Genomic DNA, 17,278 nt, shown 5'->3' with positions numbered 1-17,278 from the left:
CTCTAGCTAATTCTCTGGCCCCCAGAGCACTGCCTCAGGACCCCCAAGGCTAGGCAAAGCTCCAGGTAGAAACACACAGGTTTGCGGATCCCTGCTGAGCATAAACAGCCCAACCTATGCCGATAAGGAGACTTTATCTTATTGTGTGAGGCCTACCTCAGGTCCAGAGGGAGACCTTATCTCTGTCTTCTGACGTGATCGCCTGCACAGGAAGGAGAGGCCAGATCTACAGAGTTTGTACCCTAAGCAGCCCCATTAGAGATGACAAGGCACAATATTTTTTAGGCGCGAGCACAGAGCAACGAATGCCAGGTTATACACAGCCTCCCTTCCCTGACCCCATCCCGCTTTCCTGTAGGGGTGGCTCTGCCTTCTTAGAACTGGCTGCAATTCTCTGAAGCTGCCTTTGGCTCTGTGCTCCCTCGCCTTCCTGTGGTTTAAATGCTACCTCCTTCCTAATTCCTTCCTTCAGCCCGTCCCATTACCTACTTCTACTTTGCCCTGTGTACCCTATAGCACTCTTGAGCTGAAGCCAGAAACTCAGAAGTACAGTTGTATTTGAACTCTGACCCTACCTGAAACAGCAGACATTCTCACCTCCCGGGAATGCTTCCTCAGTCAGCATGTGGTAACAGGTGTTTCTTTTCTGCCCTGGCTTCCTGCGGGCCCTCAGTTCAGCCCACTAACGTGCACACAGGATTCCTGCTGCTTCCCCAGTACTCTGGGATGAACATTAGTGGTGCAGCATTGTCACCGTAGCCACTGACAACGGGAACTTCCTCTCTAAGCTCCGACAGACTTACGTGTCCTTTCTCAGCACTGTAGTGTGCTCAGAGAGACGGGATGGCAGAGCCAGAGGCCAAACAAAACCAACTAGACAGTGACCAAGAAGGGCCCCGATCAGTACAAGGCCTGGGTTGATTCCTCAGCATGAATGGGCTGTGTGAGGATACTCAGACTTAAAAGCCCTTTTTCAAGGTTGTACTTTTCCTTGAGTAGAAGAGCACTCAGGAGCAGAGACCAGAGAATCTGCACATTTCTCTTGGAGACTTTGCTGAAAACACTCTTCGGAATTATGACCCTCTTTGTAGGCTCTTCCTTCTCCAGGAGCCTGTGAGACCAGTTACAGAGCAGTCTGGACCTCAACCATTGTTCCAGGCTGGGTGCTGGCACACATCTTTAATCTCAGCATTCAGCAGGCAGAGGCAGACGAATGTCTGTTAGTTCAAGGTCAGCCTGGGTGGTATACGGAGTGAGTTCCAGGCTTGCCAGGCTTTCAGGGGGTTGGGGTTGGGGGACAGAAATGAAAACCAATTTGCTGTGGCCACACTGGGAGGAAGTCAAGAGGCCATCATCAGGATATGTGCATGGGGTTTAGTCTTAAACAGAGGGGGAGTGTATATCTACGTCATCCTGGTCAAGAGGTACTGTCAGCCACTGTTGACAATGTCCAGGTTCTGATCTGTCCCGGAAGGCGATCTGGTAAGTTGTCAGACCTGTATAATCTCTTCTTGCGAGACAAGTTCCTTCTTTAGCTGGCACCAGATTAAAGTCTCTTTTCTATAAGCTTGTGATTTCTGGGGAAATTCTAGTTCCTTGTTTTAGTTTCTGACAGCCAACCAAAAGGAGAAAGTACAAAGTGTCTCTAGAATAACAAAAGGTCTTGAATGGGGGTTCCCGGGGACACTGGGACAGACTGCGGTGCTGTTAATAAGAGGGGTACTAATGTCAGGACAGACAACAGCATGGCAGGGATTCTGAGGAAAGTTCAGATAACATGGTGGGGACTCTGAAGGAGGAATCGGGACCCGCAGAAGTGGAGGTCTCTGCTCATCTGTGAGCACGGTGGAGGTGTCACAGCACAGGCCCGTAGTCAGACTCTGATTCACAGGGAGCAGAATGAGTGGCTACCAGTACCCTTTGATGTAAACTCACTCCCCCAGATGAGAGGTCCCGGAACTTGGAAGTGTTACCTAGAGGGTCACAGTGTTCTCTGCGGGATGCCTGTCAGCATCTGTGAGAAAGACTGCCACAGGCACTGTGACCAAGCACCAGATGGAGTAAACATTACAGTCTAAAAAATATCTTCACCCAGATGCCAGGACTAGTACCATATCACAATGGCTACCGTCACCCCATTCCAGCCCAATATCCTGGGCCAAATCATGGTGCCCTAATTTTAATGCTTAAGCACAAGATGACAGGCTTCCTAATTCAAGGATCAATTAACAGGTGTATGAACAAGCTAGGTCAGTCTCTCTTCCCCCTTAATCTTCTCCATCAACAGCCAACATCTCCAACCTGCATCACAGAGGCCTGCTCATGTCCTCGAAGGTAAGCTTTTAACTAGCCAGGTGCTGTGGTGTGGGGCTCAGGTGCAGTTGCTTGGAAAGCTGAGTCAGCCTTACAGAGCCTAGGCCTCATAGTGAAGCCTGTCTCTTTAAAGGGGTGGGTATCTCTGGGCTCTCAAAACTGCTGTTTCTTCTGGAAAAGGCCCCCTTTCCCCTGTACAACTCAGACCTGGTTCCCTCCTACATGGACGCCTAGGAATCACACCTTGGCTAGAATCACACCTTGGCTAGGAATCATACCAGAGGCACACTGACCACATCTGAAGGGTATCGAATTCTCCATGCACACGCTAATTATTAAATATTCAAAATAAAAAAAATCCATGGATCTTCTATAAGCTTATTGTTAAGTTGGGAAAAGCAGGGCTGGGGGGTTCCTTGAGGCTTTCTCCCGTTAAGTGGGCAGTAAGTCCAGAAGTTAGTGTGTCTGTGGTGTTTTCCCAGTCTATTCCAGGATTGGCTAATTGAAAGTTGGAACCCATAGTTTCAGTAACCAAGCCAAACTCCTCTATTTTTTTAAGTTTTTAGAAATTATTGTTATTTTATTTATGTTTATGTGTGTCTGTTTAGGGGTATGCCACACATGTGCTAGTGGCAGAGGAGGACAGAAGAGGGGGTTGCATCTTCTGGAGATGGATGGAGTTGCAGGCAGTTGTAAGCCACGGGACGTGGGTGCTGGGAACCGCGGGAGTCTCTGGAAGGGCAGCGACTGAGCGCTCTTGACGGCTGAGCCATCTTTCCAGCCCAGAGTTTGTCTTTAAGAGAAACATTTCTGTAAAACTATGACTGCTGCCCACATGAAGTGGCTTCTTCTCTTCAGACCATTCAAGCAAACACTTGTCCCCACTTGTCCCCAGGTCCTGAGCTGACCTGGCCGAGCTGCGGGAGGTTTGGAAGCTATTTCTGGAGCAGGTCCTGAAGCTTGGGAAACAGTTTTAAGGCATTCTGTGTCGTCACTTCTTGAACTTCTTCCACTGAGATCCCTTTCACCTGGGCAATGAATTCTGCTGAGATGGAAATGTTGCAGGGCTCATTCCGTGTCTGAGAGAGAACAAAATGGAACACTCAATGTCTACAGATCCTGGAGACTGTAGCTAGGACACGCACACGAGAACCAGTGGGTCAAACACCTGATGACACCTTTGCTACTCCGAAGGAACTGACATTTCCTTATTAATGCTTTTTAAATGGGGGAATGAGTTTGGCAGGGCGTGCTACATGCTGACGCTACCCATGCTGTTCAGAAGAGATCCTAGTGGTATCTGCAGGTGAAGCCTTGAGCCCCCAGCGTGTGAAGCAGTCCACCATCCAGCAAGGGCAGCTTGTCTCAAGGTTAGCTAGCCTTTGTGTTTTTGCAAACACAAATGCTGGGAAATGCCACTGCACTCTCCTTGGCCTCTCCCTTCATAGGCTACCTGCCCAGTATGATTTAAAATGCCCAAGGACTGGAAAGACTGCTCGATTAGGTTCCGCCATCTGATTCTTACTTAATACTCATGAAATAAATAGGTATTTTGCTTATGCTCAGGGGTATGTCTTAATGACCCCCTCCAGAAAAAAAAACAGTATTTCTGCAAGCAATAGCATCTAGACTTAGTGAAAAACATACCTGTAATTATTAATAAGTGAATACTTGGGATAAAAACTAGAGGAATAAAATTATATATCTGTATACCTGTATATGGATAGAATGATCTGGAAGGACAAGAGACCTTAAACCTAGAGATTTTTCACAAATAAGGCTTCATTCCCTTCCTGGAATGTCTCATTTAACATCTATGAGACAGGACACTGTTCACAGGAAAGATGATATCCTAACAAGATAATGAAGCTGAGCACGGTGGCTTTGACACCAGCACTCGAAGATGGGTGTTAGGGTGCATGACTTTAAGTCCAGCATTTGGGAGGCAGAGAAAGGCAGACCTCTGTGAGTTCGAGGCCAGTCTGGTCTACAAAATGATTCCAGGTCAGTCAGGGCTACACAGAGAAACCCTATCTTGGAAAAACAAAACAGAACAAAACAAACAACCAGCACTTAAGAGGCAGAAGTGGGCAGATTTCTGTGGGCTTGAGGCCAATCTGGTCTACACTGTGAGTTCCAGGACAGCCTGGACTATATAACAAAGACTGTTCATTTACTGCCAGGTACTTTCATATAAATTTCTTCATGTAAACCTTATAAAATATTTTACTATTTTAGCCATGTTTTATAACTGAAAAGTCAGGCAGGCATAGTGGTACATGCCAATAATCCAGTTCTCAGGAATCAAATGTAAAGGAGCTGGAGGCCAGGCTCAGCTATACAGTGTGAGTCGGAGGCCAGGCTCAGCTATACAGTGTGAGTCTGAGGCCAGCCTGTATTATAAACGTCTCAGTTTCAATGAAAGAATGGATGAACGGATGGATAAACAGGTAAATATAGCTTTGGAGAAATGAAGTAGCTTTTCCAAAGTCAGGCAATTACATCCTGAACTGTCAAGAAGGATCTGAATGGAAGTCTCAATAACTCCATACATGTCTAGGACACTCACTATTACACAACTGAAAGCATGCTTCTTGTCAAATGATATTCTCTGAACCACACCAGTATTCAGAAAAGACTCTCCAGCCAGGGGGTGGTGATGTACACCTTTAACCCCAGCGCTCAGGAGGCAGAGGCAGGCAGATTTCTGTGAGTTCGAGGCCAGCCTGGTCTACAAAGTGATTTCCAGGATAGCCAGAAATGTTACACAGAGAAACCCTGTCTTGAAAAAACAAAATCAAACCAAACCAAAAAGAATGGTCTCAACTTAGTATCGCGTATCACAGTGAGTCCCAGCTAAACCAGCATAGCCCTCACAAGAAGCATCTGTAACCCATAAACCAGAGGTCCACTTACCAGTTTTTCTGGTCCCAGTGCAGGGGAGTCTGTCTCTAAGCAGATAGAGCTTAAAGGCAGCTGTTTCACAAGCTTCTGCTTCTTAGAGAGAAGAGAAAGCAAGCTTAAACAGGGAATAGGAGAGCATTAACTTACATGTGGACAAGTCTTGGCCTGCAGGGCTCTAGCACCCATTGTTACCACTAAGTCGCCTTGCTATCAGGACAGCTACCATGCTCTCACATTCCACTTCAGATAAGAACAGTCAGCCTGGCAGTGGTGGTGCATGCCTTTGATACTAGCATGCGGGGTAGGTGCAGAGGCAAGTGGATCTTTGTAAGCTGGAAGTGGCCATCCTGGTCTACAGAGAGAGTTCCAGGGCAGAGAAACCATGTCTCAAAGTATTGCATAAAATTACAAACATTATTCAAAGTTTTCTTTAGAGAAGTACCTACTTAACCCCTTTCATGCACCAGGCGGTGGTGGACACCTTTAATCCCAGCACTCAGGAGGCAGAGGCAGGCAGATCTCTGACTTTGAGGATAGCCTGGTCTACAGATGAAATTCCAGGACAGCCAGGGCTACACAGAGAAACCCTGTCTCAACTCTACCCCCACCCCCCCAGAAAAAGCATCCTTCCCGGCTTTGCGGTCGGGCCCAGTTCTCACCACTGAAGTGCAGCAGCCCTTACATGTCCCGGACACCACACCCTCACTGGACACGGTTTGGAAATAGGTTTTCCTCCTCTGGGTTGTCTTTTCATTTTATTGACAGTATATTTTGAAATATAATAGCTTCATTTTCTTTTTTTGTAGAAATTTAGTATTTTAATGATGCCTAATTTCACCATTTTTTCTTTGATCTCTTGTGGTTTTGGTGTTATCTCTAGGAAACCATTGCTTAATCCAGGATCAAAAAGTCAAGAGTTTAAAAACATTGGCTCTTGCCGGGCAGTGATGGTGCACGCCTTTAATTCCAGCACTTGGGAGGCAGAAGCAGGCGGATCTCTGTGAGTTTGAGACCAACCTAATTTACAAAGCAAGTTCTAGGACAAGCAGGTGTAGTATGAGGGGCCAGGGCTGTTCACAGAGAATCCTGTCTTGAAAAACAAGAACAAGAACAACAACAAAAATACTGGCTCTTAGATTTAGGTCTTGATTCATTCTTTTTTAAAGATTAATTTTATTATTTTTTTGTGTGTGTATGTGTGAGAGAGAGGAGGGTGGGAAGAGAGAAAGAGAGACAGAGCTTGTGCGTGTGTATACACAGAAGAGGGTCTCAGTTTATCTGAAGCTGGAGTTGCAGTTGGTTGTAAGCCACCCGACATGGGTGCTGGGGACAGAATTCTCGCCCCCTGACTCTATTTGTTATTTTATTTTATTTTATTTGAGACAGGGTCTCACCATGTAGCTCTAGCTCTCTTATAACTCGCTATGTAGATCAGGCTGGCCTCAAACTCAGAGATCCGCCTCCCCTGCCTCAGCAGTGTTGGAATTACAGGTGTGCCACCGTGTCCAGCATCAGAGTAGCACTCGTTCCTACTGAGCCGTCTCTCCAGTCCCTCTCAGATCCTTCTGTTTTGTTTTGTCTTTTGAGACAGCATTTCTCTGTATAGCTTTGGAGCCTGTCCTGGAACTCGCTCTGTAGACCAGGTTGGCTTCAAACTCACAAAGATCCGCCTGCCTCTGCCTCCCAAGTGCTGGGATTAAAGGTGTGTGCCACCGTGCCCAGCCTCAGATCCTTTGCTGAGTTAGGACTTTTGTTCTGGTAGAGACTTCAGATTAACTTTGAAATATAAGCATCACCAGTTTGTCCCAACGCTTAGGTTTGAACTGTGTCACCCGTGCTCAGTGAGTCACAGTGAAAGGTCTTCACCTGCCCGCTTCTTATGATGGACGGTGGGATCGAGAAGTAGTAACCTGCCCTTACTCCTTCCATGGCCGCCGACGGCCGACCGTCAAAGGCATGAAGCAGGACCTGTTCAGCACCTCTCAAATGAAAAAGAAATCAGAGTCCCATTACAGAGGGTTTGTCCCATAACAAAGGGTTTCCCCATTAGTGAAATTAAACAGATCTGAATTTTAAGTAAATATTTATCAACATGATATAAAGATCAGATTCCATAACCTCTAAAGTTTCAATAAACATGCAGTGTTCCTAAGTTTTTAATCTTCAGAATAAAATGGATAACATTGAAATGCAATTTTTAAAAACAATCACCAGAACTGTCTATACTAGATCTTTCTATACATCTATGAACTGTCAAATTACTGCTCCTAATAGGAGGATTTTGGGTAAACTGTTTTCCTAACAGACATGCTGGTAGAAAAAATGGACTCACAAATCAAACAGACCTTGCTCATAAAGCCAATCCCTGTTCTGTTTGTACTTGTGTTGTGGTGTATGTGTGCATGTGTGTGCATGTGTCTTGCTGAGGACTAAATCCAGACCCTTACTCATACCAGGCAATCCCCCTAGCACTAAGGTACATTCTTCCACACAAACTCCAGCCCTTAAAGGGGAGTTGTTCAGCCTGAATAAAATCATGTGTTCGGTGACTCCAGAAGGCCTCAGTACTCATTGCTGACGAATTCATCAGAGACCACACCTCTACTGACAGGTAGCTTCCTTACTTCAGCAGCTGTTTTTTCAAATAGTGTGAATCTTCATTATGATCATAAATTGGTTGTAAAATTTGATAGGTCATAATCAGCCAATGTGGCTTTTTTGTATACACACAACTACTGTAGACTAAACACATTTGTATACATACACATACATGTACTGTTAAATGTCTGATAGGTTTTTTATGCAAATAAGAGTCTAAAAACAAGTTGTATTTCTTATTGTGGATGGCATTTTAAACTTCAGAGAAGAATGCTGTAAGTTATGTTCATGTCCAGAAAGTCCAGAGCAGGTGACCGTGTTGTCAGTCACACGAGGGCCACACGAGGGCCACCGTCTGCACAGCACAGCTCTCTGTTGCTTGTCACTCATTATTTTCACATATTTTTATTATATTTGTGCCTGTGCAAGCATCCTCTGTTGCTCGTCACTCATTATTTTCACATATTTATTATACATGTGCCTGTGCAAGCATCCGTGAGCCATGGAAGAAGTCAGAGGACAACTGAACTCTGGCCATCAGGTTTGTGACAAGCCTCTCTATTATCTGGCCCCAAAAGGAACAGACAAAAACCGTGTAAAAAAGCACAGTGAGCAATAGGACAGTCGTTTCCCTTATTTTCTCTTTCTTATTAGAGCCAGGGGCTGGAGAGATGGCTACATGGTCAAGAGCACTTGCTGCTCTTGCAGAGGACCTGGGTTTGGTTCCTAAAACCCACATGGCACACCTGTCTGTAACTCTCACTCCAGGGGACCTGATGCCCTCTTCAGGCGACTGAGGACACTTGGCATACATGTAGTGAACATACATACATGCAGGCAAAACACTCACACACATAAAAAAAAAACAAACAAATAAATCTAAAAGAAAAATAAAAAACTGGAGCTTCAAGTTTCCATTTGTTTGAGTCGAGCCTGATAGATACAAACTGCACAAAAACAACCTTGTAAGTATTAGCCCGGCATAAACTCATCCCAGTGAGACTCTATCTCTCCTCTATGCATTCCCTGCTCTTTAAGAGATCAGACGGAACACACTTGCTCCTTCTACCCTCAGCTGGAACTGTGAAGCGTGAAAAGTAGGAACTGTACCTTGTTCACGTAAGAGGTTGATGGTGGGCCTTCCAGCTGAGCGTGAGTGCACGTTTCTGTTTGACACAGCAAAATTCTTTTAAAGTCTTTCTAAATAGGAAAATACTCTTTATTGTTTTAAAAATAATTCAGGAGGTTGCAGAGATGGCTCAGCTACTCTTGCAGAGGACAAGGTTTGGTTCCCAGCACCCACATGGCAGCAGCTGGTAATTAACTATAACTCCAGTCCCAGGGGATCCAGTGCCCTTTGCTGGTCTCCACAGGCACTGCACACACAGGTCCACAGACATACATGCAGGCAAACACCCTCACACACAGAACGAATTTTTAAAAGGTAACTCAGATGTAAGGAGATACAGAACTCATTTTAAGAGACCCAGCTGTTAGGGAATTTGCAGTTCTGAGCAGAAGGGCAGATCACCTACAAAGGCACATTCAGTCTTTTGGCCAACTGGACCTGTCTGATCAGGACCTGTCTTTGTTCTTCCTTCTCTTCATCAGTGCCTGCAAATTTGGGGGTGAAGTCTAGCCCCACCTGTAACAGAAAGACAGAAGATAACTGCATCTCCATGAGCCCGAGAAGACTATTGGTCAGCACACAGACCATATACATACACAGCAGCCACATTAAAATATTACCACAGTGATATAATTAAAAGTACACTTGACGTACTCCAACGTCTAACTTGTTTTATATTCCTCTTGTGGGGCACTCCAACTCTAAGACATGTGTATGTCACACACCTCAGTTTGGTGCATTAACAGTGGAAGTATTCCAAAGTCACACATGGTCACTGCGCTGGGCAGCACAGACTACAGGTGACCACCTCCCATTGATGCTACCTGGGCATGTATTCTATGACCTCTATTCAGAAAGCGTTTTCTTATCTTCTACATTAGTAGGAAGCAGATTTTTTTTTTACTGTGATAAAAATTCTTTACCATTATCAATAGTTTAAGTAACATGAACTTTCACTACAAACTCAAGATTAAAGTATACCCTATGAAGTATACCCTATGAAAAATACCCTATGAAGTATACCCTATGAAGGCTGTTTGTTGTTTTTCTTTTTTGACACAGGGTTTCTCTGTATAACCACCTGGCAGTCTTGGAACTCACTGTGTAGATCAGGCTGGCCCTGAGCTCACAGAGATCTGCCTGTCTCTGCCTCTCCAGTGCTGGGATTAAAGGCGTGCACCACCACCACTGAGCACCGTTCTTGTTTTTAAATTACATTTGTTGGGCGGAGGGACACATGGATGCCACCGTGCACACATGAGGTCAGAGGACAGCTTTTGGGAGTCAGTTATCTCCTCCCACCATGTGGGTTCAGGTCCTCAAGCTGTTGGCGCAGGCTTCCACCTGCTAAACCATTTCCCTGGCCCTCCCTCTGCAGACTGTTTTAGCTTCTTAGCGCAATGGCTACACTTGAGCAAAAGTAAAGTCTTTAGAAATATTATTTCATTATCTCCTATTAAAGTAAGTCTAGAATAAGGCTTTCTGTTGCTTCATTCCCAATAGTACCAAATTATTAGCATACTGAATGGGGTGAAAATAACTATCCAAGTTGGCTATAATCACTAGTACTGGTTACTGCATCTATCCCATAGAGATCCGGATTAGACACCATCTGATCAGCAAAGGGGGTTTACCTCTCCAATTGCCAACAACCGATCCTTGTATTTCTCAATAATAGGCAAAGCTACATCCAAATCCTGCGAGGAAAAGAAATGTGTTAATGCTGAGGGTAGGAATAATAGTTGCTCGTCTTGGACTATGTGCCAGGTCCTGTGCCACACTGATACTGCACACAAGTGAAACCGTTTAACCAACCTACGACACAGGAATCACCATCTCTACCACGTCAGCAACTCTAACCACATAGGTTCTGTTTGCAGGCCCACAAAGGTCCCACTTACAACTGGCCTTCTGCTAGGAGACGTTTCCTCACAGGTTTGGAGGAACCTCGAGTGGAAGCTGATTAAGTTCCTGGAGGGGGTGAGAAGACGTGGGTGGTCGCCACGTGACGTGGGTGGTCGTCATGTACATGGCTCTGCCCCGTCTAAACAGTGGTCTCAGTTGATAATAGTCGTAGTTCCATATTTTCCCTTTGCTCTGTTTTTCATTGATTTGTCTTTATAATCCTGCTTGTTCTATCTGTAATATGAGTTCAGCAATATAAACAATGCATGTCACATATAATCTTGTCAGGGAACTACTGAAGTAGTGGTACTGCCTTTTGCATTCAAGAGAATCTGACCTATGATGGTGTCCTTCTAAGGCAAAGACAAAAGTTAGAAATCACTTGTAGATAATTTTCAAAAGATTGGCTTATTGTATGTGTGTGTGTGTGTGTGTGTCTGTGTGTGTGTGCGCATGTCTCGGTGAGTTACATGCACCATGTGTGTGCAGGTGCCTGAGGAGGTCAGAGGGCATCAGAAGTGGATACCTCAGGTGGTTGTCACCCCGAAGCTGGTGTCGGGAACCCAACCTGTGATCTCTACAAGAACAGTGTGTGCTCTCACTGCTGAGCCATCTCTTCAACTCCCCGTAGAACTCTTTAAATCACTCTGTGGATTGTTTTCAGAATATGTAAACTGTAAAGGTCTTCTACGGAAGAAAATCAGAACGAGAGTACCAAGGGAAGGAGGTGAAGAGATGACGGAGGTAGAAGAGGTGTGTGCTCATGGAGAGAGGGAGGCGGAGGCCAAGAGGAGTAAGTTAAGGCCCTAGGAAGATATCAAGCAGACTTGGTCAAGAAGAATGCACACTCCCCGGGAGAGCCAGAAGTGTTGGACCCTGCATAGCAGACAAGCATGGCAACAGCTGCATGGCCAGCATCCACACAATCTACCTCTGGGACCAGGGGCCCTGGAGAGGAGGGAGAAATCGCTCACTCAGAAAGTGTGATTCAGAAGGAGGCTGAAGATGAGGCTGAAGGTCAGATGCAGAGACTTGCAGCTCCTTGCAGTATGAAGTTATGAGAAAAGCAGCAAAGACCACAGGAGACTGTGCAAACCCCACTGAAAGAGCTGGGAGGTTTCTGGCAAGTCAAGTGCTAGATGTAAGACTGAGACTATATGACCTGATTCACACTACTTGCTGTCTCAGTCAAGGTTTCTATGTGAAGAGACACCGTGACCATGGCAGCTCCTATAAGGGAAAGCATTTAACTGGGGTAGCTCCCTCAGGGCGTTATTGTCATGGTGGGAAGTAAGGCAGCATGCAAGCAGACATGTGCGGGAGAAGGAGCTGAGAGTCTTACATCTTGACTCAGAGGCAACAGGAAGCCAACTAAAAGTCACACTGAAGGAAGCTTGAGACCTCGGAGCCCACCCCCCACAATGACACACTTCCTCCAACAAGGCCTCACCTCCTAATAGTGCCATTCCCTGTGAGGGCCATTTTCTTTCAAACCCCCACATTTATTTAATGCATACAAGTTTATTTTATGGGCTCTTATTGTTTTAAATTGTGTGTATGCAGGTGCCCTCAGAGGCCAGAGGCACTGGGTCTCCCGGGGGTGAAGTTACAGGTGGTTATAAGCTGCGCAGTGAGAGTAAAGGGAATCAAACTTGGGTGCTCTGCAAAGCCATATGGATTCTTACCCACTGAGATGTCTTCCTGGCCCCTGGACTTTTACTATTTTAGCTGGGCATTGATCCTAGGACTTCATACATGGTGGGCAAGTCCCCTTCCACTGAGTTAGAGTTCGTCCATCTTCGTGTTTTCTCAGTTTAAGGTAGTCTTACTTTAAGACACGGTCTCCACCTCCCCAGCACAAGAAGACAGGTGTGTGCATCAGCTATGGTTATCTTGCATGTGTCCCAGGAGTCAATCTCGGGTCCTCACACCTGTGCAGCAAGGGGCTCTATTGACTGAGCCACCTCCCCAGCCCTCTATCATCCTTTTTAATGGACAAGCAGCACGACATGGTTAAAAATATGGGAAAAAAAATCCTTAATTCCACTATATCATCATGTCATAGAATCCTGACCTTATGGAAGGTGATGTTTCTTTGGGGGTTTTTGGCTTTTTTTATTTTTGTTTTGTTTTGTTTGGTTTTTTGAGACAGGGCTTCTTTGTGTAAAAGCCTTAGCTCTCCTGGAATTTGCTCTTATAGACCAGGCAGGCCTCAAATTCACAGAGATCTATCTACCTCTCTGCCTCCCAAGTGCTGGGATTAAAGGTGTGCACCACCACCACCCCGCTTGTTGTGGGATTATTAATACAAATCAGGAGGCTGAACCAGGAGGATCATGATCAAGGTCAGGCTGGGCAATTCAGGGCGACCCTGTCTTAGAGTAAAATAAAAGTAGCTGAGGTTACAGCTCAGTGAGAGAATGTCTGCCTAGCACGCCTGAGGCCCTAGCCTAACCCCCGGCACTCCCATCCCACACCACAAGCCTATAAATTAGAGAGTGATGTGGGGGTGGCCACCAAGACAGCAGTGACAATTTTTATGGCTCTTATTTTACACGACTTTTACCTTTAATGTCACACTTCTTGATTTTTCTGGTGAAAGTTCTTGAACTGGGTGAACTCCCAGACATGGCAGGATGAATCCAGGGTATCTAAAAATGTAGAACAAGTTAAGAAAGCAAGAATAGGCCAGAAGACCACAGTGTCTCCCTGAGGACAGAAAGGAAATGCTTTGCTTTTCGGGTTATGTTCACATGCCCTTTTTCCTCCTTGATCTTTCTATTTCCCTTGAGACAGAGTTTCCCTGTGCAGCATTGGCTGGCCTGGAACTTAGACGAGACTGGGCTCAAACTCAGAGGGATTCTCCTGTCCCTGCCTCCTAAGTGCCAGGTTAAAAGATATGCTATCATGCCTGGCTCTCTTTGTTCTTTAAAAAAACAATTCCCTGATATTATTTAAATTGGACATAACTATCTTTCTTAGCAACTCTTTAAAATCTTCATTGGAGCTAGTGTAGGGTATACACTTTGGTCTCAGCACTAAAAGGCTAAGGTGGGGGAACTGCTTGAGTTCATGAGTTCAAAACTGGCCTCAGCAGCACAAATTACAAATCTTAATTAGAAGTAACACCAGAGGTGGAGAGGTGGCTCCGTAGGTAAAACTTAGGGACTGGAGTTCAGCTCCACAGCTGGGCAGGCATGGTGGCTTCCTATAACTCAGCACTTGGGAGGCAGGGGCAAGGGATCTCAGGAGGGAGTCACTATGGTTACAGTTGCCAGAACCGGTGAGCTCTGGGTTTAGTAAGGAACCTTACCTCAATAAATAAAGAGGAAATCTGTCAAAAGAAGACACCTAATGTCAACCTTGGAAGTCCATATTCCCATACATGCATGCACACAGATGTGAACATCATACACTCACATACGCCATACATACTCAACACACACACACACTCACACACCACACTCACTCACCACACATACTCATACACACCACACACTCACACATACACATACTCACCACACACACTTACACATATACACACCATACACTCACACACACTCACCACACACACACTCACATATACATCAAGAAGAAAAAAAACAACACCTTTCTGAAAGTTGCATAATTCTTTCAAATTCTCCTGCATGTTCAGCCACTGCCACAAGGGCTATAACATTAGCCTAAAAAAAAGAACAAAATTCCAAACAATATGCACATTTAATATAAATTGGGGGAAATGTTAAAAGTTTTCCATAATTTTATTCTTCTTCTTTACCAGGCCCCAGTAATATAAACCAAACGACTACCACTGAGTAATTATTTCAGGCCCTATGCTCAATGAATACAAATGGCACCTCATTAACCTACACAGACCAAAGGTAGGCATTGCTTTAATTCGCTGGACAGACACGTATGACTAGAAAAGAGCAACTTCCTCAGAAGGTGTTGAGACTTTAAACGAGCTGACTTTAGGAATGGCTTAGCTCTGTGGCTCGCATAGACCATGGAAACAAAGACATGTCTAAACAGTACCTCAACATAATATGTCAAGCAAAACAGGAGGGGAATGAAAGAGGGGCAGTAATGGATGCTAACTTACCTTCTTGGCTTTCTCCAACACATCATCCAGATCCTACAAGGAACATAAACAACTACGCTTACTTTACATGAGTACTTACTGCTCTTTGGCCATATAAATGCTGCTGGGACACCATAAGGGACAATACTGCCACAGGGTGGCAGAAGGTGAAATGTCTCCACAGACCAGCTTCCTGCTTACTCTTACCCTCAGTGACACGCTTCGCGCACAACAGAAGCTTCTGCTGCTGAATACACAGGACAGTTCTGTCCCTCTTTACCCCTAGCAACTTCTAGACATCACACACACACACACACACACACACACACACACACACACACACATTTTGCTTTCACAATATCTCATCTGTCTTGTCTATTTAGCACCCTTGGCCATGTCATGCCATTTCTCTACCACTGAGCCACTTGTGATTTTAGGTAGCACACCGAATCTCCAACTCACCTCAGTTTTTACTCTCTCCTGAACCCATGACTCACATTCTAATCCCTACATAATCTTTCCATCTGGATGAGATCAAATTCACCAATATGTCCCCACTAGGGATTCTATCTGCCTGTCTCTCCACTCCCATCCCACACCATGGTCTTCATCTCAGCAAAGGGCATCACCACCTTACAGCACAAATCAGAAACGTAAGCACATTCGAGTCCTCCTTTCCCTTGCGCTTCACAGCCAAGTCCCCAGCATGTATTGTTGGAGCTACTTCTAAAATACCTTGAGTACCTTTACTCTGATACGATATCATCCTAGCTTCTACCGTCTCCTGTCTGTACACTGAGACTTCTTAAGTGGCCTCGCTTTCTCTTCCTTTATCTTTTTGCTGTAAAGGTCAGCCATGATAACCTAAGTCTTTTCTTCCTCCAACCATTATCACCTGGGGCTCTGGCCCTCCATGAATTTCAATAGAGGCTGGAGTCTCAATTGTTTACCCTGAGTCGACAGCAGGAGAAACCACAAGCTGAGACCACCCGACCCCCAACCCAAGAGCAGGCCATTCAAAGGGAATTCCTGGCATTTCCAGCACTGTAGATAGAAACACCTGCAGCTCACCGTCACCAGGAAACCCTAGACGAATGTCAGCCAATCAGGGGTCTTAAAACCTTAGAAACCCCTCACTCCCACCTTTACTACTATAAAACCCTATTCTTTTTTTTTAAATTTATTTATTATATATACAATATTCTGCCTGCATGTATTCCTGTGGGCCAGAAGAGGGCACCAGATCTCATTACACACGGTTGTGAGCCACCATGTGGTTGCTGGGAATTGAACTCAGGACCTTTGGAAGAGCAGCCAGTTCTCTTATCCTCTGAGCCATCTCGAACCTTATTCTAATTGAGCTCGGGACTCTCCGGTTATTCCAATACGTTGGACGTGTGGGGAGACCGAGTCTGCAAACTTGATTAAAATAAAGGCTCTTTGCTTTTACATACGGAACTCTTGGTTTCCTTGTCGGTTCGTCTGGGATTGCGGATTTGGGCATAACACTGCCACACAGCAGCAAATTTGTGTTCAAAATATTCTGTTTTTCTTTTTTTAAACGAGTTGTCTTAAAACTTTAATGGGTGAAAAGTGCAAATTCAATGCAATCCGAATGTCTGACTGACCTACCTCTCCCATACCCTGGAAATCTCCCTAGTCTTTGAAAATTCTATTTTATTAATCGCTTCCATTTGTTGGATAACTAAAACAGGCTGAATTCCAAACTGTATGGGTGTCTATAACCTGCCGGCGGTCCTTACTACTGCACACTCACACCATAAGCATTATCTCCTAAGAGACAGACACCTGCTTCTCCATCTGCAGTCTTCCCAACGTAGCAGGTAAAACCTATTTCCACCCCTACACACACGTGTTATTCTTGTTTGTCCCTCTGCCGGTCCAGAACTGGGACTTCTGCTAAGGGCGGGGATGGATCAGCACATCTCAGGCAAGATAAGAGAAAGGGCTGTCGAAAGGAAAAACACAAGCTTCGTGGAGATAGTTTGCCGCTATCTAAGATCAGAAAGAACAACCAGGACGACGACGGAGGTGCAAAGAGAAACCGGTCAGGTCGTCACAGACTAGGATTTGGGGGGAGGAAAGATAACTTTCGGGAAAGGACGCAGCCCTCCCGACTCCCGCAGGCCCCAAATCGCCCTCACATACGCTGTTAAAGTCCGGGGCGGAGAGATGGCAGTGACAGTCCACTAGCCCCGAACCCACGGTACCCACTGCCATTTCTGCAGACTTCTCGACCGGAAGCTGGGGGGGGGGCGGGGAAGTCTGGGGCCACGGAAGCCCGGGCGGAACCATGGGCCTCGGATCGAGTTTCCGACCGGACGCGT

At 45.6% G+C, this 17,278-nt stretch overlaps 1 protein-coding gene across 8 annotated transcripts; it reads right to left on the bottom strand.

Annotated features, from left to right (window-relative positions):
- Positions 1-2,862: 2,862 nt before the first annotated feature.
- Positions 2,863-17,224, bottom strand: Tatdn3 (TatD DNase domain containing 3). 8 transcript variants are annotated; one of them, XM_048439417.3, is made up of 11 exons: positions 17,100-17,223; positions 14,952-14,984; positions 14,459-14,532; positions 14,163-14,183; positions 13,416-13,500; positions 10,579-10,641; positions 9,351-9,460; positions 8,926-8,981; positions 7,084-7,196; positions 5,230-5,310; positions 2,863-3,392 (listed from the first exon to the last, which is right to left on the bottom strand). In XM_048439417.3, the coding sequence occupies exons 1-11, from the start codon at positions 17,169-17,171 to the stop codon at positions 3,249-3,251; spliced, it is 852 nt and encodes a 283-aa protein (XP_048295374.1). In that variant the 5' UTR covers positions 17,172-17,223; the 3' UTR covers positions 2,863-3,248. The 8 variants fall into 8 exon arrangements, with proteins under 8 accessions (XP_048295374.1, XP_048295375.1, XP_048295376.1 ...); XM_048439418.3 differs by having other exon boundaries at positions 5,230-5,307; XM_048439419.3 differs by having other exon boundaries at positions 5,230-5,304.
- Positions 17,225-17,278: the final 54 nt, after the last annotated feature.

The sequence above is a fragment of the Myodes glareolus genome, chromosome 5 (genome assembly GCF_982192425.1).
Source record: "Myodes glareolus chromosome 5, mMyoGla1.1, whole genome shotgun sequence".
Classification (NCBI taxonomy): Eukaryota; Metazoa; Chordata; class Mammalia; order Rodentia; family Cricetidae; genus Myodes; species Myodes glareolus.
Note: the sequence above shows the minus strand (reverse complement) of the source record. Positions and strands in the feature narration are given on the sequence as shown.